The following is a 20,993-nucleotide window of genomic DNA, read 5'->3' as shown; positions in this document are numbered from 1 at the left end:
TTCAGCCCAGCCCAGACCTCGCCGTTTATAAATACGCGTCCCGTGCCGCCCCGAACCCTCTCACTCACACACACACACACACACACACACACACACACACAACGGGCACGTAGCCACCCACCATGGTGTCGTCGATCACCCTGGAGAGGAAGTCCCGGTCGTTCGTCGCGCCGGCCGCGCCGGCGTCGGGCGAGACGCTGGAGCTGTCCGCCATCGACCGCGTGCCCGGGCTGCGCCACACCGTGCGGTCGCTGCACGTGTTCCGGCGCGACGGCGCCGACGACGGCGCCAGGCCGGCCGAGGTGATCCGCGCCGCGCTGTCGCGCGCGCTGGTGGAGTACCCCGCGTTCGCCGGCCGCTTCGTCCGCTCGGCGGCGGCGGCTGGCGAGGCCTGCGTCGCGTGCACCGGCGACGGCGCCTGGTTCGTCGAGGCCGCCGCGGGATGCAGCCTCGAGGACGTGAACGGCCTCGACTACCCTCTCATGGTCTGCGAGGAGGAGCTGCTGCCCGCTCCGGAGGACGGTGTTGACCCTACCACTATCCCGGTCATGATGCAGGTATATACGTACGTCATATTTACTTGCAGAAAATGTGTAGGCGGCAGCTAGCTGTTGGTAGCAGCGGCTGACAGGCAGGTCGCTGTTTAAAAATTGTCCTAGACGGTGCATGGTGTATATGCCACGACCACGATGCCCTCCCTCGTTTCACATGCATGCACATGTCCCCTCACGTTTTCTCTCTTAGATGGGCGCTCACTCTCCTGAGGTACACACACACCCTCTCTCTCTCACCTCCACCTGCATGCACAAGCCTCTCCCTCGCTTCATTGAAAAAAGCGTTTCTCTCACGGTTTCTCACTTCTCTAGAAACAAATGGCTGGTCTCGGCACCATTGGTGAGCTACAAGTCACTATACATTGATGTTTCTGTTTCAAGACACTCGGCGCAATGGCTGGTCTAGGCACCATATTTTACAATATTTGAAGAGATAAATCATGCTTTACATGTTGTTGCTTTTCTTTCCGCAATATAGATGTTGTTTCAAGACAGTATTTCTCTAGTGGATTTGTTTCTCAGACCAGTGTATGTCTGCACACAGTCAAGGCCCTTTTTCGCGACCAGAGAGAGTAGCTCCCAAAGGAACCAACCAACACTACATAACAGAGTGGTTGAACTGTGACACATATGATACTCCTATCCCCCCCCCCCCCCCCCCCACCCACACACACAAAAAAAACACATCTGATATACACTAACTAGGTGGAACTGTACCACATCCTGTTTTCTTTTTCTATTATCATACTGTACGTCGCGTTGTTGGTAGTGGAAGATAGAAAGTGCCAGCACCACATATTTCCAACAAGTGAAGCACCGACACATCACAATGGTTTAGGTAGTCTAGTACTGCCAGCCTACTATTTGTCTCTTCATTGACTCGAGTTCCATACAACCACTTCATCTGAATAACAGTAACGAACGTTATGGTTTCAGCCATGATATAGAAACTTTTTGCCTTGTCATTTTAACTGATGTTGCATGCATGTGTGCAAACTACTCCCTCCGTTTCTAAATATAAGTCTTTGTAAAGGTTTCACTAGGATACTACATATGGATATATATAGACATATTTTAGAGTGTATGTTTATTCATTTTGCTTCGTGTGTAGTCTTTTATCGGGATCTTAAAAAAAATTATATTTAGGAACACAGGGAGTAGACGCTTCCGTAATACCTTTCTCGTTCTTACTATGTCCATACCAGGTGACGGAATTCACTTGTGGAGGATTTGTCGTGGGCTTGGTAGCGGTCCACACCCTCGCAGACGGGCTTGGCGCAGCACAATTCATTAATGCAATTGCTGACTTTGCCCGCGGCCTCGACAAGCCTACAATGGCTCCTGTATGGGCACGAGCTGTAATCCCGAGCCCACCCAAGATACCTTCGGGGCCACCACCAACGTTCCAGTCATTCGGCTTCCAGCATTTTGTTACAGATGTCAGTTTAGACTGTATCGCCAGTGTCAAGGCTGAATACTTCCGGGCAATGGGTCAGTACTGCTCAACTTTTGATGTCGCCATTGCAAAGGTTTGGCAAGCTCGAACTCGGGCCATCAAGTACAGTCCTGAAGACGAGGTTAAAATATGCTTCTTCGCAAACACGAGACACCTTCTCACACAGGTTCTCCCAAAGGATGGGGGCTTTTATGGCAACTGCTTCTACCCAATTACTGTAACGTCTACAACGAAGGATGTTTCCATGGCGGGGCTACATGACGTGATCAAAATGATTAGGGATGGGAAGGCAAGGCTCCCTTTGGAGTTTGCCAAGTGGGCGTCAGGGGATGTCAAGGTTGATCCATATCAGTTGACATTCGAGCACAATGTGTTGTTTGTGTCGGACTGGACGAGGCTTGGATTATTTGAGGCCGACTACGGGTGGGGCGCCCCTAGCCATATCATACCATTCACCTATGCAGATTACATGGCGGTCGTGGTGCTTGGTGCTCCACCAATGTCAAAGAAGGGCACCCGGATTATGACCCAATGTGTGGAGGGGAAGCATCTAAAGGAGTTCGGGGATGAGATGAAGGATTTCTTTTGAATGTCTAGTTGTTATTATATCAATGGTATGTGTGTATGTTGTGTGGGGATAAATTTATGTCAATCTTTGGAGTCGTGAGAAAATAGTACACTTGCGATGTTGGGAAAAGTAACAAATAATATTGTTGCACGACTATCCATGTAATTCAGGGGTTGGGCTACCCAATAAAGTTTGTGAAAGTTCAATGTGCTCTTTAAATGTTGATTTGGTATTGATGAAAACAAATTAGTGGGACTAATATTCGGCGCTACGTGTTTACTCAGGTTTTAGTCTGAGGTTATCTAGTGACATCAATCGACAACCATTAAAATTCCATGTGTTGCAGCCTCACCAGTTGTCCTAAAAAAGTCACCAAACAGGTTTTTGGTCTTCTTTGCTTCTACTAGCTCTAGACGCTTCTCGTTCAGCCGTAGCCCAAACAAATAGGACATTTGTACGAAAACTTCACTTGCTGAAAGTCTTTGTTCATATTTCTAAAACTTGGCCAATCTACTTTGTAGCCTCACGAGTTGTCCTAAAAAAGTTACCAAACATATTTTTGGTCTTCTCGGCTTCTACCAGCTCTAGACGATTCCCGTCCAGCCGCAACACAAACAAACAAGGTCTTTGTACGGAAACTTCACTTGCCGAAAGTCCTTCTTCGTAATTCTAAAACTTGGCCAATCTACTTTCTGATAGTGCTCTTGACAAATGTGGAATTGTTAATGTTTGTATATGTATTACTCTGACATCTGATTTTAAATGGGAAAACAAAATGAATCTCAAGAAAAAGTGTGCTTCATGAGTCTCAAACCCAAGAGGTGGAGCACGTCGTACGCATTGCATTGCCAGCATGGTACTGATAGGATGTCAATCAAATTGCTAGGAGTGTCGTAGTTATAGTAAAACTAGAGTGTCATCAGAATGGACGTGCTCGTTCTACCCGTATGTGTGTCTCATCTCGTCGCATGTAGATGAATGACTCCTCGCTGATTGCATTGGCTTCCCTCCAAGCTTAAAGGGTGATGTAGCACAGCGATGGTAAGTATTTCCCTCAGTTATGAAAACAAGGTACCAATCCAGTAGGAAGATCGACAAGACTATGTAAGCGGTACATGCACACAAATAAAAAATCCTCGTAACCCAACGCGTGTAGGGGGTGTCGATCCCTCATGTGTAAAATAGAATGGTAAAAGGATAGAATGATAGATGCAAATAAAGTAATGGTAAATAAAACTCAACAAGGTATTTTGGGGATTTTGATAACATAGATATGAAAACCCATCACAAAGCGAATAAAGTGGAAATGGGAATGGCAAAATAGATCTTGCAAATAGATGGTGTGGAATAGACCCGGGGGCCATAGGTTTCATAGTGGCTTCTCTCGAGAAAATAGCAGACGGTGGGTAGACAAATTACTGTTGGGCAACTAATAGAAGAGCGAATAATTATGACGATATCCAAGACAATGATCATGTATAGGCATCACGTCCAAGACAAGTAGACCTACTCCTGCCTGCATATACTACTATTACTCCACACATGGACTGCTATCCAGCATGCATCTAGTGTATTAAGTTCATGGAGAAACGGAGTAATGCTTTAAGACTGATGACATGATGTAGACAAGATCTATTCATGTAGGAATAGGCCCCGTCGTTTTAACCTTAATAGCAATGATACATGCGCGTTACGTCTATTTGTGTTACTGAGATTGGGCACCGCAAGATCAAACCCATCACAAAGCAGCTCTTCCCATTGCAAGATAAAAAATATCAAGTTGGCCAAACAAAACTAAATATCAGAGATGAAATACGAGACTATAATAATCAAGCATGGATATAATTTCATAGATCTGATCATAAACTCACATTTCATCGGATCCCAACAAACACACCGCAAAAGATAGAGTTACATCAAATAGATCTCCAAGAGACCATTTATTGAGAAGCAAAACGAGAGAGAGAGAGAGAGAGAGCCATCTAGCTACTTCCTACGGACTCGTATGTCTGATATGAACTACTCACGCATCATCGGAGGAGCACCAATGAGGATGATGAACCCCTCTGTGACCGTGTTCCCTTCTAGAACGAGCTCTAGATTGGATCTCGTGGCTTCTGGAACTTGCGGTGACTGAAACAATTTTTCGTCTTCTCTTCTACGGTTTCCAGAATATTGGGGTATTTATAAAGCTCAAAGGCGGTGGAGGAGGTGCTTGAGGCCCCCACTACCCACCAGGGCGCGCCCTCGTGCCTAGTGGGCAGTCTAGGCCTACCCGGGTGAGCATCCTTGGTCCTCATGTTTCCTCCTGGTCCAAAACAAATCTCCCAAAAGTTTTGTGGCATTTGCACTTCATCTGATATTGATTTTCTGCGAAGGAAAAAAACAAGCAAAAGAACAACAACTGGCACAGTGCACTGTATCAATAGGATAGTCCCAAAAAATGATATAAAGTTGCTATAAAATGATTATAAAGCATCCAAGAAAGATAATATAACATCATGGGACAACAAAAAATTATAGATACGTTGGATACGTATCAGCATCCCCAAGCTTAATTCATGCTCGTCCTCGAGTAGGTAAATGATAAAAACAGAATTTTTGATGTGGAATGTTGCCTAACATGTTCAACATATTCTTTTCTTTTTAGCATGTACATATGGACTTGTAGACGATGCAAAGCAATAATCTATAATTTGACATGAAAACTTCAATACTCAAGCATATCAACAAGCAGCCAAGTCTTTGAAAATATCAACGCTAAAGAACGCTATCCCTAACCCATCATGCTCCATCATTAATCCACTCATGCAACACACCCAAATATTAGCTACATCCAATGCTCATGTATGATAATAGTGTTCCTGAGTTGGTGCTTTATAAGAGAAGATGGTGACTCAAATTCAAAATAAAAAAAATTCATAAATTAAATAGATGGGCCCTTCGCAGAGAGAAGGAGAGATTTGTAGCGGTGCGAGAGCTCGAAGCGAAAAATTTAGAGATCAAATGTTTTGGGTTGTATGCTTTTCCTATCAACGAAAACGACTAAGAGTTCCCAATATCTTTCATGCTAAACAAATCATAGGCGGTTCCAAACTGAAAATAAAGTTTATTCCTTTTTCCACCATTGTTTCACATTCCACGGCTAGCCACATCCACAGGTACCGTCCATACCAACACTTTCCAAGGAATTTATTATTTGACAACATAAAATAAATTTTCTTTGCATTTCGGGACTGGCCATCCCTATTACCGCCGCGCTCTCATCCAATTATAAGTGAATAAATACTCATCTTGAGAATAACCTATTTAACATGGAAGATATTGGCCACCCCTCACCGCTTCATGAGCGGTACAGGCACACAAAACTGTAGTTTATTTTGAACATTAGAGTTTGCACTTGCAAATTTATTTAGAACGTCGTTGAAATACCGCATATAGGTAGGTATGGTGGACTCATTTGGCATAAATTTGGGTTTAGGATTTGGATTCACAAGCAGTATTCCTGCTTAGTACAAGTGAAGGCTAGCAAATAGATTGAGAAGTGCCCGACCAAGGAACAAAAACCAACATAAGCGAATATTAAACATAACTAACATCGAATAATGCAACACAAGTAGGATGTAATTTCATAGCATAATTATTGACTTCATGTGCATGCATAGGGAATCCCAAACCTTAACAGCAATATTCTTACTAAAGCATAATTACTCATCAACATAACTCACATATCACTATCTTCATATTGCAAAACTATTGCAAAGAGTCAAGTTTAACATCCAATGCCCTTCATGAAAGTTTTTATTATATCTCCCATGGATATCTATCACTTTGGGACTAATTTCATTTAAATCAAATTGCCATTGCAAATAACAAGCTCTCAGACAAATATAAGTGAAGAACGAGAGCACAAGTTTCTTTAAAAATTTCAAATCTCAAAATAATATAAGTGAAGTAAGAGAGGTTTTCTTCAAAATTTCTACTAAATCTCAAAATAATCTAAATGAAGCATGAGAGAAAATTTCTTAAAAATAACAACACCACCGTGCTCAAAAAGATATAAGTGAAGCACTAGAGCAATTCCATGGCTCTAAAAAATTTAAGTGGCGAATAAAGAGCGATTCTTACAAATCATAACATAATTTGGCTCTCTCAAATAGGTGTGCCCAGCAAGGTTTATTATGACAAACTAACAAGCAAAGCAAGTAAAGAATCATATAATACAAGACGCTCCAAGCAAAACTCATGATATGTGACGAATAAAAATGTAGCTCCAAGTAAAATTACCGATGATTGTTAGAAGAAAGAGGGGATGCCTTCTTGGGCATCGCCAAGCTTAGTTGCTTGGTACTCTTTGGATATTACCTTGGGGTGCCATGGGGCATGCCCAAGCTTAGGCTTTTATCACTCCTTATTCCTTCATCCATCGTGATCTCACCCAAAACTTGAAAACTTCAATCACACAAAACACAAGAAAACTTTCATGAGATCCATTAGTATAAAAAATCAAACTTTACTTTAGGTACTGTTGAAAACATATTCCAATTTTGTTTTTGCATTATACCTACTGTATTCTAACTTTACCATGGCTTATACCCCCCGATACAAACCATAGAATCATCAAAATAAGCACACAACACAAAGAAAATAGAATCTGTCAAAAAACAGAACAACTTGTAAAGACTCGAATTGTATTCATACTTCTGCAAATCCAAAGATTCTAAAAAAATTAGGACAACGTAGGGATTTTTTATATCAATCTTTTGTAAAAATAAATAGATACTTTCGTCGCTTCTGTGATTTTTAAAATTTCTACTACTGGATGCAAAAGTTTCTATTTTCCAACAAGATCAAAGCAACTATTACCCAGCATGATCCTACAGGCTTTACTTAGCACAAACACTAATTAAAACATGAAATACCGCATATAGGTAGGTATGGTGGATTCATTTGGCACAACTTTGGCTTTAGGATTTGTATGCACAAGCAGTATTCCCGCTTAGTGCAAGTGAAGGCTAGCAAATAGATTGAGAAGCGTCCAACCCAAGGAACAAAAAACCATCATAAGCGAACATTAAACATAACTAACACGGAACAATGCAACACAAGTAGGATGTAATTTCATAGCATAATTATTGACTTCATGTGCATGCATAGGGAAACACAAACCTTAACACCGATATTCTTACTAAAGCATAATTACTCATCAACATAACTCACATATCACTATCTTCATATCGCAAAACTATTGCAAAGAATCAAGTTCAACATCCAATGATCTCCATGAAACTTTTTATTATATCTCCCCTCGATATCTATCACTTTGAGACTAATTTCATTTAAAGCAAATTGCCATTGCAAATAACAAGCTCTCAAACAAATATAAGTGAAGAACGAGAGCACAAGTTTCTTTAAAATTTTCAACTCTCAAAATAATATAAGTGAAGCAAGAGAGGGTTTCTTCAAAATTACAGCACCATCGTGCTCAAAAAGATATGAGTGAAGCATTATAGCAATTCATGGCTCTAAAAAATTTAAGTGAAGCATAAAGAGCGACTCTAAAAAATCATAGCACAATTTGGCTCTCTGAAATGGGTGTGTCCAGCAAGGTTTATTATGACAAACTAACAAGCAAAGCAAGCAAAGACTCATATAATACAAGATTCTCCAAGCAAAACTCATGGTATGTGATGAATAAAAATATAGCTCCAAGTAAAATTATCGATGGTTGTTAGAAGAAAGAGGGGATGCCTTCCAGGGCATCCCCAAGCTTAGTTGCTTGGTACTGTTTGGATATCACCTTGTGTTTCCATGGGGCATCCCCAAGCTTAGGCTTTTATCACTCCTTATTCCTTCGTCCATCGTGATCTCAACCAAAACTTGAAAACTTCAATCATACAAAACTCAACAAAACTTTCGTGAGATCCGTTAGTATAACAAATACAAACTTTACTTTAGCTACTATTGAAAACCTAATCCAATTTTGTTTTTGCATTAAACCTACTGCATTCTAACTTTACCATGGCTTATACCCCCCGATACAAACCATAGAGTCATCAAAATAAGCACACAATGCAAAGAAAACAGAATCTTTCAAAAACAAAACAATGTGTAAAGACTCGAATTTTACACAAACTTTCGTAACTCCAAAAAATTCTGAAAAATTATGAAAACGTAGGGAATTTGTATATCAATCTTTTTTAAAAAACGCTGACACTTTTTATGCTTTCGTGAATTTTCGAAATTCTATTACTAGACACAAAAGTTTCCGTTTTCCAACAAGATCAAAGCAACTATCACCCTACATGATCCTAAAGGCTATACTTAGCACAAACACTAATTAAAACATGAAAAACACAATCATAGCACTATAATAATTGTGCAAAAACTCAAGAATAGAAACAAAAAGTAAAAAATAAATTTTATTCATTGGGTTGCCTCCCAATAAGCGCTATCGTTTTACGCCCCTAGCTAGTCATAAAGCACATGTTTCAAGTATTGTTATCTTTGTTGGTTGATCCATAGGTTTCTCTCATGATTGATTCATATGGTAATTTAATATTAGTTATAGGTAAGTGTTCCATACCATTCCTTAGTGGAAACTGAAATTTAATATTCTCTTCTTTCATATCAATCACGACCCCTATAGTGCGCAAGAACGGTCCACCAAGAATTATTGGACAAGACGGATTGCAATCAATATCAATAATAATTAAATCTGTGGGCACATAATTTATATTTTTAAGAATAATAACATCATTAATTATCACCATGGGATTTTTAATAGTAGAATCTGCAAATGCAAACTGAGAGAACATTCCTCAATATTGGTAAGACCAAGCACATCACAAAGAGATTTCGAAATTGCGGGAACACTCGCATCCAAATAACATAATGCATGTCACTAAAAAAATTAATCTTGATCTTAATGGTGGGTTCCCATTCATCATATAATTTTCTAAGAATTTAAATCTCTAGTTCTAACATTTCTTCCAAGGATTTTATTACCGCTTCCGAAATATGTTCAGTGAAAGATTTATTTTGTTCATGGGCATTGGGTGAATTTATCATAGATTTCAACATAGAAATACACTCAATCAAAGAGCAATTATCAAAATAAAGTATTTGAAATCCGAAATAGTGGGTGCATCACTAGATAAAGTTTTGACCTCTTCAATCCCACTTTTATCAAAATTTTCAAAAATATTTTCACCCTCCAAATCATGAGAATGCCTTCTAGATAAAGTTGAGACTTCTTCAGCCCCCTCATAATTAGTTTTAACATTACTAAACAAGGATCGATAGAAGAAACACCAATCATTTTAATTTCTTCATCATTTTTATAAAAGCAATCGGGAAACGCTCTTTCTAGAAATTCTCTTTTAGCTCTAAGCATAGCGGTTCTTTTCTTACTTTCATCTATAGAAACATAGAAAGCTTTAATGGATTTGCTAATATCAACCTTAGGAAAAAAATTATTCTTGAGATTTTCTACATCATGCTAAGTTCAATCAGTGCTTCTAGACATATCATCAACCTTATTCAACTTTTCTTCTATCATAGTATTGAAAGCTTTTTGCCCGTTGATAAATTCCTTAATATTATTATCAAGATTAGAGGGCATACTAGCATTATCATTATGAGAATTACCATAGGAATTACCATAATTGTTTGAAGAACTTCCATGACACAGCCTAGGATTAAAATTGCTCCAATAAGCATTATTATTAAAGATGTTTAGCGAGAAATAATTCACATCTACGGGAACGTTATTTTACTCAATCAAAGTAGACAAAGGCACATCATCGGGATCAATAGGAGCATGTTTACTAGCAACCAATTTCATAAGAGCATCAACTTTATCACTCAAAGCATCGATTTCTTCAATAGAATTAACCTTTTTTTATAGTAGGAGCTCTTTCAGTATGACATTGTGAATAATTAGCCATAATATTATCAAGGAATTTAGTAGCATAACCCAAAGTAATTTCCGTAAAAGTACCACTCGCGGCGGAATCTAAAAGATTTCTAGAAACAAATTTCAATCCAACATAAAAAAAATGTATGATCATCCACAAATTCAAACCATGATGTTAGAGCATATTTCTCCATATGTGGTTTTGGTAATTGATGACAATCCCTATGGACTAATGGTTGCCTTAAGTTATATTTGAAGGATTTGTCCATAGGCATTTCTTGAAGCCCATCTGTTGGGGATATTGCTTATTAAGTGACCCGCCCAATATGGGCCGGGTTACTAGTAAGGCGATTCATCCTTTGGGCTATTTGGGCCTCAGCCTGGGCGGTTCAAGGCCGCGGGACGGTTATGATTTATGAAAGGTCTTTGGGTTTTTGCAAGACGGCGACTTAGAGACCGCGGTGGTCACGATTTGTAAGGAGGAAGGGACTCTTGTAAAACCCTAAGGCCTCGACCTATATATAAAGGCGAGTCTGAAGGGGGAGAGGCAGGTTAGAAATCATCGAGTGCGAGGTTAGGCAAGTTACGCCTCCCTTGTAATCAAATCCACATCAATACACGCAAAGCAGGACGTAGGCTATTACCTCCACACGAGGGGCCGAACCTGGGTAACCCGTCGTGTTCCTCCCGTTAATCCCTTTGAGTCCCCACCAAGGTGCGATGGCTCCCATACTAAGTCCTTTCACGAGGACATCTGCCGTGACAAAACCACGACAGTTGGCGCCCACCGTGGGGCCTACGCACGGTGGAGTTGAGTTCTCAAAGGGAGCCTTACCAGGGTTCGGGAGCTACGCGACGGCGCTCATGACTCGGAGCCGCCGCGGGATAACCTACATCGACAACCAATGATGGGGACCTGAAGCGAATTCTCTCGAATCAGGCTACAGGGTCCCCTTCGGCAAGATCAACGTCTTCATCGGCATGATCGGATCATCTGTTCCTGAGCCGGACATCTCCACCGACATCGTCGAGCCGACCAGGTATGTCCGCCCAGTCATAACACAGCATCTGACTCGCCCGGTCTTTGTGGGATTCACGCAGGGGTCGGAGGAGCCGGAACACGTGGCGGCTCAGGAGGTCACCCCGGTCAACTCCGACGATGAGTCATCCATGGGCGATTCAGATTCCATCCAGTCCCTCCATGGGGACGGTCTCGGAGGCTTGTCGCTGGCCATGGATCCGGAAATCCTTGATCGAACCCGCCGCCAGATCGCCATCTACATGGCCGGGGCAACCCAACCCGCACAGAACCCCACCGGAGGTGATGGGACCGGCGGAACATCCAGAAGTGCGTCTGCGGTCCTGGTGGACTTGGCGGCGGAAATCACGAGGCTAATGTCAACTCCGCTCACGCTAGAGAACCAAGGGGAGATAAACGCAGAGCTAGCAAAGCTGAGGGAGGCGATGGCGAAGGCCCATCAGGATGCTGAGATGGAGTCCGCCAGGATTGAGACTCGACAAGCCCAGATCACGGCCGAAAGGATGCGATTGAACACCGACAACTGGCGGCTCGAAAGACAGCAGCGCGCGTCCGACGCCGTCCATCAGCGGAGACACCAGGGTCGCCTGCCCCATGACCTCAACCCGACTCACCTGTTCGACACTCCCCAAACACCCGGGACGGGAGCCGCCCCAGCAGGAGGACCGGGCCGCCCGCCTAACCCGCCGATTCAGCCGACTGAGGGTCAAATTCCTCGTTTCCGTACCCCTCGAGGCCACTTCTCCAACCCGGTGGATAACGTGCTTGCCGCAACTCGCCATCTGGGGTCTCTTCCGATCCACGGCAACACCCCAGCTGAGATTGAAGCAAGGAACGCCATCGAGATGTTGAAAACGGCGGTGGTTCAAAACGCGCAGTTCTCGCACAGCCCTGAGAGATTGCACTCTACCCCTCAGGCGAGCTACACCAGGAGTAGGCCGGAGGATCAGCCAGCCGTAAACAGTGCCCCGCGACACTTCCCGCAGGACAACCCGCCCGAACGGAACCCGACGGGCAGAGATCCCCCCAACATTCAAGAGGCCCAGACTCCCCTCGCGGGGACCGGAGGGCGAGTTGGGGTGCCCTGCTTGTCCCTAGCCCTTCGGAACGAAAGAATGCCCAAGGATTTCAAAGGACCAAGAAAGGTGCCTAATTACACACCAGATCTCGAACCAACATCATGGATCGAGGGCTATGAGATCGCCATCGACATGCTCGACGTAAACGAGGCGGTTTGCGCCAGATACTTCACCATGATGCTCGAGGGATCGACGCGCACTTGGTTGAAAAACTTACCTCCCAATTCTATCCAGTCCTGGGCCGAGCTGAAAGAGCGTTTCATCAAAAACTTCCGGGGAACCTGTAAACGGCCGATGACGATCGTCGACTTACAACACTGCGTACAACGCCCGGATGAGTCGGCGCACCATTGGTCGCGGCGAGTCGCGGAAATTATCCATTCATCAGATGGCATCACGGCAGCGCAAGCTGTGCTTATCCTCGAGCACAACTGCCACTATGAACCGCTGGTCCAGAAATTGGGGCGACTCAAACGGAAAGTTCAGGATATGGGCGAACTGATGGACACCCTCACTAGGTACGCCGAGGCCGATGATACCAAGGATCCCGGCGAGGATGGTAAGGGTAACTCGCCCAAGAAGGGCGATTCGACCAAAAACCACACCCGCCTCCAAGGCCGCAACCGTCACAACCAGGGGACCAACGGCAAGCGTAGGCCACAGGAGGAGCCCTCGGATTTGGTTGCCAACACCAACGCCAATGACGGCAAAAAGAAGAATCGAGGCTTCAGTGGGAAAAGGCCGCGTAATTACGAAGAGCTACTCAAAGGCCCTTGCCCGCACCACGCCACGGCCGACGGCCCGGCGGGCCACTCTTGGGAGAACTGTTTCGTGATGCGAGAATTTCGGGCCGAGGCAATCAAGAAGAGCCAAAGCGAAGATCCGAACCGTCGCCAGGACCAACTCGCCGCGCCCAACCAAAGGCACAACCCCTTCGGCGGGTTTCCCGAACAGGAGGCTTAGGGAGGCCCGCAACCAGGCGGCGGCCAGTACCCGATGCACCACCAGCGGCGATACAACCCGCCGGGAGTTTTCCAGCAGCCACCCCCACAGGGGGCTCCACAGGACCAGGATGACAACGGGGGCTTCCGCAACAATCCCAAACAGCTAAGTAATGGGCAGTACCACGTTTTCACCACTAATGCTTGCAGGCGTGATAAAAAGGTAAATCACCGGGCGTACAACGTAGCTGAGCCTGCGATTCCCAGGTATCTCCATTGGTCCGAGCAGACCATAACGTGGAGTAGAGAGGATCACCCGCCAAGAATAGATAACCCGGGCGACCTGGCATTAGTCGTGGCTCCCCAAGTGGGGGGTTACACCTTGTCAAAGGTATTAATGGATGGTGGAAGCAGCATTAATATCCTATACTTCGACACCTTTCGGAGGATGAATCTATTGGAAAAAGACTTGATGCCTTCAACCACGGTTTTCCATGGCATTGTCCTGGGCAAGTCGGCTTATCCCATAGGCCGGGTCAGGCTCTCAGTAGCATTTGGAACTGCGCAGAATTACAGGTCGGAATCCCTAATCTTCAAGGTGGTCAAACTGAAAAGCCCATACCACGCGCTGTTCGGACGACCGGCTTACGCCCGCTTCATGGCCCGCCCGTGCTACGTCTACCTCAAACTAAAAATGCCGGGTCCCAAAGGACCCATCACGATCGATGGAGATAGAAGAATCGCAAAGGAGTGCGAGGAAGGGGACGCGGCTTATGCGGAGGTCGCCTGTGCGGCGGAAGAGCTCAAACACCATCGGGCCAATGTTGACCCGGCAGACATGTCACCACTCAAGAAGCCGACTACAGATTCTGAGTCGCCCCTAAAATTCAAGCCGACGAAGGATACTAAGACAATCGATTTCATTCCTGGCGACTCATCCAAGCAGTTCACCATTGGGACGGGTCTGGATCCCAAATAGGAAAGCGCGCTCATCGAATTCATCCATGAGAATCGGGACATCTTCGCATGGAAGCCCTCTAACATGCCGGGTGTACCGAGAGAATTCGCTGAGCACCATCTTAATATTGACCCAAAATGCAAACCTGTCCAACAATACCTTCGCAGGTTTAACGAGGAGCGACGGAAGGCGATTGGAGAGGAAGTCGCCCGTCTTTTAGCCGCCGGGTTCATCGTGGAAGTCTTTCACCCCAAATGGCTGGCTAACCCGGTGTTAGTACTCAAGAAGAATGGCACGTTCCGTATGTGTATTGACTATACAGACCTCAACAGAGCTTGTCCCAAGGATCCTTTCGCTCTTCCCCGCATCGACCAAATCATTGACTCGGTGGCGGGATGCGAACGATTGTCCTTTTTGGACGCCTATTCAGGTTATCATCAGATCAAAATGGCTGTGGAAGATCAGGAGAAGACGGCCTTCATAACCCCCTTCGGGGCCTTTTGCTATGTGTCCATGCCGTTCGGGCTCAAGAGCGCAGGGGCGACTTATCAACGCTGCATCCAGAATTGTCTTCATAACCAAATTGGCCGCAACGTCCATGCTTATGTTGACGACATTGTGATCAAGACCCGCCGGGAGGAGACACTTCTGGAAGACCTTAAGGAAACCTTTGACAATTTACGGGTATATCAGATGAAGCTAAATCCTACCAAGTGCGTTTTCGGCGTACCTGCGGGAAAACTACTGGGTTTCTTGGTATCGGAGCGCGGCATCGAGGCTAACCCGGACAAAATTGAAGCGGTTACTTCCCTCGGCAAGCCGACGAATGTTAATCAAGTTCAGCGATTGGCGGGTCGCATTGCGGCTCTAAGTCGTTTCGTGAGCCGCCTCGGAGAAAAGGCGATTCCTCTTTATCAATTATTGAGAAAATCCGACCGATTCGTATGGACAGAGGAGGCAGACGAGGCGCTTCAGGCCTTGAAGCATCAATTGGTTAACCCGCCGGTCCTGGCAGCCCCAACTGAAAAGGAGCCTATGCTCCTGTATATCGCCGCAAATTCCAAAGCGGTCAGCGTGGCTGTGGTCGTCGAAAGAAAGGAGGAAGGAAAGGAATACCTGGTGCAACGCCCGGTGTACTTTATCAGTGAGGTGTTAACTCTTTCCAAACAGCGATACCCACATTGGCAGAAACTGGTCTATGGGGTGTTCATGGCGAGTCGAAAGCTTAAACATTATTTCCAGGAGCACCCGATCACTATGGTCAGTTCCGCACCCCTCGGTGACGTCATCCAAAATCGGGAGGCAACAGGGCGAATCGCCAAATGGGCAATAGAGCTTGGGTCTCATCACATACAATATACCCCCCGCACGGCCATCAAGTCCCAGGCACTAGTTGATTTCATTAACGATTGGACGGAGCTTCAGGCTCCGGAAGATCGGCCTGACCTTACCTATTGGACTATTTACTTTGATGGATCCAGGCAGTTGGAGGGCTCGGGGGCTGGTGTGGTGTTGATATCCCCTCAAGGAGATAAGTTCTGCTATGTTCTCCGGCTGATGTTCCCCTGCACAAATAATGCGGCGGAATATGAAGCTCTGCTTCATGATTTGCGACTGGCAAAAGAGATGAACCTAACCCGAGTTAGATGCTTTGGGGATTCAGATTTGGTGGCGCAACAGGTTTCGGGTACCTGGGACTCTCGGGATCCTATGATGGCGGCTTACAGGCGAGCTGTATCTGACATGGCGGGCTATTTCCATGGGTACCAGGTTGATCATGTTGACCGGCGACTCAACGAAGCAGCTGATGCCCTCTCGCGACTCGGCTCATAGAGAAAACCGGTCCCCCCTAATGTTTTCTTGGATGTCTTGCATAAACCGTCTGTGACTATACCCACGAAGGAGGAATTGTCGATACTAGATCCCGAGTCGCAGCTTGTGGCGGCTCTCCACGCCACTCCGGATTGGGCTCTTCCTTATCTGGCTTATCTCACTCGTGGCGAGTTACCCACCGACGAAGTTTTGGCTCGCCAGATCGTTCGACGTAGCAAATCCCTGGTCATCATTAATGGCGAGTTATATAAACGAAGTGCTTCAGGGGTCTTTCAGCGGTGCGTTTCTTCCGAGGAAGGATGCGTAATCCTAAATGACATTCATTCTGGGGACTGCGGGCATCACGCCGGGTCACGTTCTTTGGTATCAAAAGCTTTTCGACATGGTTTCTTCTGGTTGACGGCTCATGCAGATGCAGAAGATATAGTACGGCGGTGCGAGGGGTGCCAACGATATGGGAGACAAGCTCATGTGCCGGCTCAAGAATTGAGGATGATTCCCATTACTTGGCCTTTCGCGGTCTGGGGGCTGGACATGGTCGGTCCCTTTAAAATGTCCTCTAACAAGAAAACTCACTTATTGGTGGCAGTTGATAAGTTCACTAAATGGGTTGAAGCGAAACCTGTTGGAGCTTGCGATGCGGAAACCGCGGTCAAATTTCTGAAAAAGCTAATTTTTCGTTTTGGATATCCGCACGGTATTATCACGGACAATGGTACTAACTTGTCCCAAGGAGCGATGCTGGATTTTTGTCGTCGAGAGCATATCCAGCTTGATGTTTGTGCAGTTGCTCACCCGCAGTCCAACGGGCAGGCAGAGCGGGCGAATCAAGAAGTCTTGCGAGGGATCAAACCTCAGCTCATGGTTCCCCTAGAAAGAACTCCAGGGTGTTGGGTTGAGGAACTACCTTCGGTATTATGGAGCATCCGGACCACCCCGAATCGATCCACGGGGTTCACCCCCTTCTTTTTGGTCTATGGAGTAGAAGCTGTCCTTCCTACTGACATAAGACATGATTCTCTTAGAGTCGCCGCATATGTGGAGCAAGATAATGAGTTGGCGCGTCAGGATTCCTTGGACGCCCTGGAAGAGGCGCGTGACTTAGCGGCAGCTCGTTCGGCTATCTATCAGCAAGATCTGCGTCGTTATCATAGTCGCCGGGTTAAGAGTCGGACCTTTCAGGAGGGCGACTTTGTACTTCGTCTGATACAGGATCGGGCAGGCATGCATAAGCTCTCGCCCCCTTGGGAAGGGCCTTTCGTCGTCAGCAAGAACCTCCGCAATGGCTCTTACTATTTGATGGATCTTCGGCCTGACCGACCGACTACAGAGGCTCAGTCAACTCGCCCCTGGAATATTGCTCATTTCCGGCCTTACTACGCTTGAGCTCTTAAAACTCCATGCAATGTAAGTTTTTCAGTTTCATTATGAAGTAATAAAATATCTCCGACTTGGGGGCTTCTTCCTTAAAAAGAAAGCAATTTGTGTCATCCTGTTGCGACCTTATGAGCCGACAGAACATGCATTTAGGGTGGGTACACGAGCTTTTGACTCGCCTCCCCCTGTCGCGACCGTATGAGCTGACGAAACCTGCATTTAGGGTGGGTGCACGAGCTTTCTGACTCGCCTCCCCCTGTCGCGACCGTATGAGCCGACGAAACCTGCATTTAGGGTGGGTGCACGAGCTTTTTGACTCGCCTCCCCCTGTCGCGACCGTATGAGCCGACGAAACCTGCATTTAGGGTGGGTGCACGAGCTTTCTGACTCGCCTCCCCCTGTCCCGACCGTATGAGCCGACGAAACCTGCATTTAGGGTGGGTGCACGAGCTTTTTGACTCGCCTCCCCCTGTCGCGACCGTATGAGCCGACGAAACCTGCATTTAGGGTGGGTGCCCGAGCTTTCTGACTCGCCTCCCCCTGTCGCGACCGTATGAGCCGACGAAACCTGCATTTAGGGTGGGTACACGAGCTTTTGACTCGCCTCCCCCTGTCGCGACCGTATGAGCCGACGAAACCTGCATTTAGGGTGGGTGCACGAGCTTTTTGACTCGCCTCCCCCTGTCGCGACCGTATGAGCCGACGAAACCTGCATTTAGGGTGGGTGCACGAGCTTTTTGACTCGCCTCCCCCTGTCGCGACCGTATGAGCCAACGAAACCTGCATTTAGGGTGGGTGCACGAGCTTTCTGACTCGCCTCCCCCTGTCGCGACCATATGAGCCGACGAAACCTGCATTTAGGGTGGGTGCACGAGCTTTCTGACTCGCCTCCCCCTGTCGCGACCGTATGAGCCGACGAAATTACTCTTATTATGGTTTAATGTTGAGACTATTCGTAGTTCATTTGTTTTCACAGATGATGTGTTCAAAGCTTAAAACAGGAGGGTGCTTAGATTTGTTTCATCCTTGGCGGATTAAGCATTGTAGGAGATTCTTATAAAGGCGGACCAAATATTTCAAATCGCCTCAAAAAGCGATATAAGGGTTTTTCTTGCAGATGTCATCAAAAAATAGTACTGGCTATTACATGGCTCACAGGCCAAATTCAGGAAAGTCTACTTCGCTAAGTCCTGGCGTGAGCTCTGACCAACCTCGATTTGTAAATCGCCCAAGACCCAATTGCATCTGGCCAAGGCAGCAAAGTCGTCTTCGTCGGTCAAAATTGAGGCCAAGTCTGCTTCCCAGTCGAAGGGATTCTTGGGTCGCCGAGGAATTAGGTTGGTCACCACGAAGGTTGGCGGGCTGACTTTCTTATTCTTACTGTCATAAGCCGCCTGATACTTCGTTAAATCAAGACTTGCAGCGAGTCGAGTTGCAGCCAACCGAGAATCCTTGACAACTTTTTGGTAATCTTCTTCAACGAACTCCGATCCATCGTCTTTAAGCTGAGGGAAGCCAGCGGCTACTTCTTCCAAATTAATCTCCGGGGCATACGCTAAGCAGCGACTCAGGGCCGTTAGGACGCCTTTCCGGGCGGCTGACCGAGTTAACTCGCCGATCTGGGGAGGAAGCGTGGACAGACATCCAAGTACCTTCTTGATGGAAGTAATCGGCTCTTTTGCACCCATTACAGCTTTGACGGTCAACACACTGCCTGTGTATAGTTGCTCTGTCAGCGTATAAACCGCCTTCAGCATCAACACACAGTCTTCTTGCAGGTTGGCGACTCTTGGACCTGGAATTTGATAACTGGTAACTTAACATCAGAAATTTGGCCCAAAAGAGGGGACAAGGTTGGAGATTTAGGTAAGGCTTACCAAAGATGGCTTGCGTCATGTTAGAGATATGACGTTTTAAGCTGGATAATTCCTGTTGAACAGTCGCCAGCTTCGCTTCAGCTTTCTCTGCTCTCTTCAAAGCCGCGTTTTGGTCAGCTTGAGTTTTTTCTAACTCGGCTTTGAGTTTTTCCAGTTCAACCAGAGCCAATTTATATTTATCTTCCGACTGAGTTCGGGCGTCTTGTTGATCAGCCAAGTTTTTCCTTAAATCGCTCAGCGCCAGTTCGGTCTGGGCAAGGTTTTCCTATTTGAAAGTTTAAAATAAAGACAAGTCTCAGAATTATTGCAAGGCAATACCCCTGACACTTTGGGGCTAATGTATAATTTCTCAAGGAAAATTATACAGAAATCAAGACCCGGCTCATCTTTTTACTGATGACCCGGCCCTTGGGGGTTATTGATCGCGAAGCTTTTTCTAATTTTTTTAAGACCCGGCTCATCTTTTTACTGATGACCCGACCCTTGGGGGTTACTGGGAATAGTATAGAGTATAAAGTTTACCTCATGTTTGTTGTTTAACATCTTTAGCAGATTTTTCTCCATCTCATAGCTCGCTTCCAGGCGACTTGCGAAGCCAGAACAGAGTTCTTTAAACTCCAGATTTGCATAGTCGGAAAGCTTCGCCTTGGAGAGCCCAGACTCGGGGATTGCTTGAGAGGAGGATGCTACGTGTTTGGACAGAACTGTCGCCGCCGGCTTGGAAAAGCCCGAACCAGTAATGACTACAACATCTGGGTCATCCGCTGTCGCCAATACGTTCGGCGATTTAGGGGCGTCCGCTGTTCCTTTCGGCGACTCAGGAAGATCCACTTGAATTGCCGGCTCAGCTTGACCCGGATCTTCTTGAGTCGGAGTTGATTTCCTTGGAAGTTCAGAAGTTGCATCAGGGATTGATCCACTGGTTTTCCTTTTTTTGGCTTGTGCCCTAACAAAAGGAGATAAGCGTGTTAAGGAATTGAAAAGATCGTTGTTCTCAAAAGTCAAGGCAAAAGACTTACCCCGGAACTCGAATCATTGGTGGAAGTGTTGACATCACTGAGTCGCCGGAAGTGGGGGGAGAATTTTGCAGGAATTATACATCAATAATACAGGCGGGTTGCAGATGTAATCCAAAGCAGCACGAACAATGGTTGCTCATATAAAAAAAAGAGGTACCTCGCTTGGTTTTCTTTTGTTTGTTGCTCGCAAGCCAGATATCAGGTCGCTAGAGTGACTTCGTGTCTTCCGGTTTGAGGCGTGTTGTGTTTTCTTTAGTAATAAATTTGGGTCCAAATGGGCATTTGGATGTGAGAAGGGGACTTTCCCACATATTCGCCGGGCCGGCTTAGGTGGAGAAGGAGATGAATCGGAGGAAACAGAAATTACCTCAACA

At 45.9% G+C, this 20,993-nt stretch overlaps 1 protein-coding gene across 1 annotated transcript; it reads left to right on the top strand.

Moving 5' to 3' along the window:
- The first annotated feature begins 104 nt into the window (after positions 1–104).
- LOC123440160 (acyl transferase 5-like) lies at positions 105–2,784 on the top strand. Its single transcript, XM_045116732.1, has 2 exons — positions 105–557; positions 1,760–2,784. Exons 1-2 carry the CDS (start codon positions 123–125, stop codon positions 2,597–2,599), a joined length of 1,275 nt encoding a protein of 424 aa, XP_044972667.1. The 5' UTR covers positions 105–122; the 3' UTR covers positions 2,600–2,784.
- Positions 2,785–20,993: the final 18,209 nt, after the last annotated feature.

This window comes from Hordeum vulgare, chromosome 3H, assembly GCF_904849725.1.
Source record: "Hordeum vulgare subsp. vulgare chromosome 3H, MorexV3_pseudomolecules_assembly, whole genome shotgun sequence".
NCBI lineage: Eukaryota > Viridiplantae > Streptophyta > Magnoliopsida > Poales > Poaceae > Hordeum > Hordeum vulgare.
This window is presented reverse-complemented; position numbering and strand designations above follow the sequence as displayed.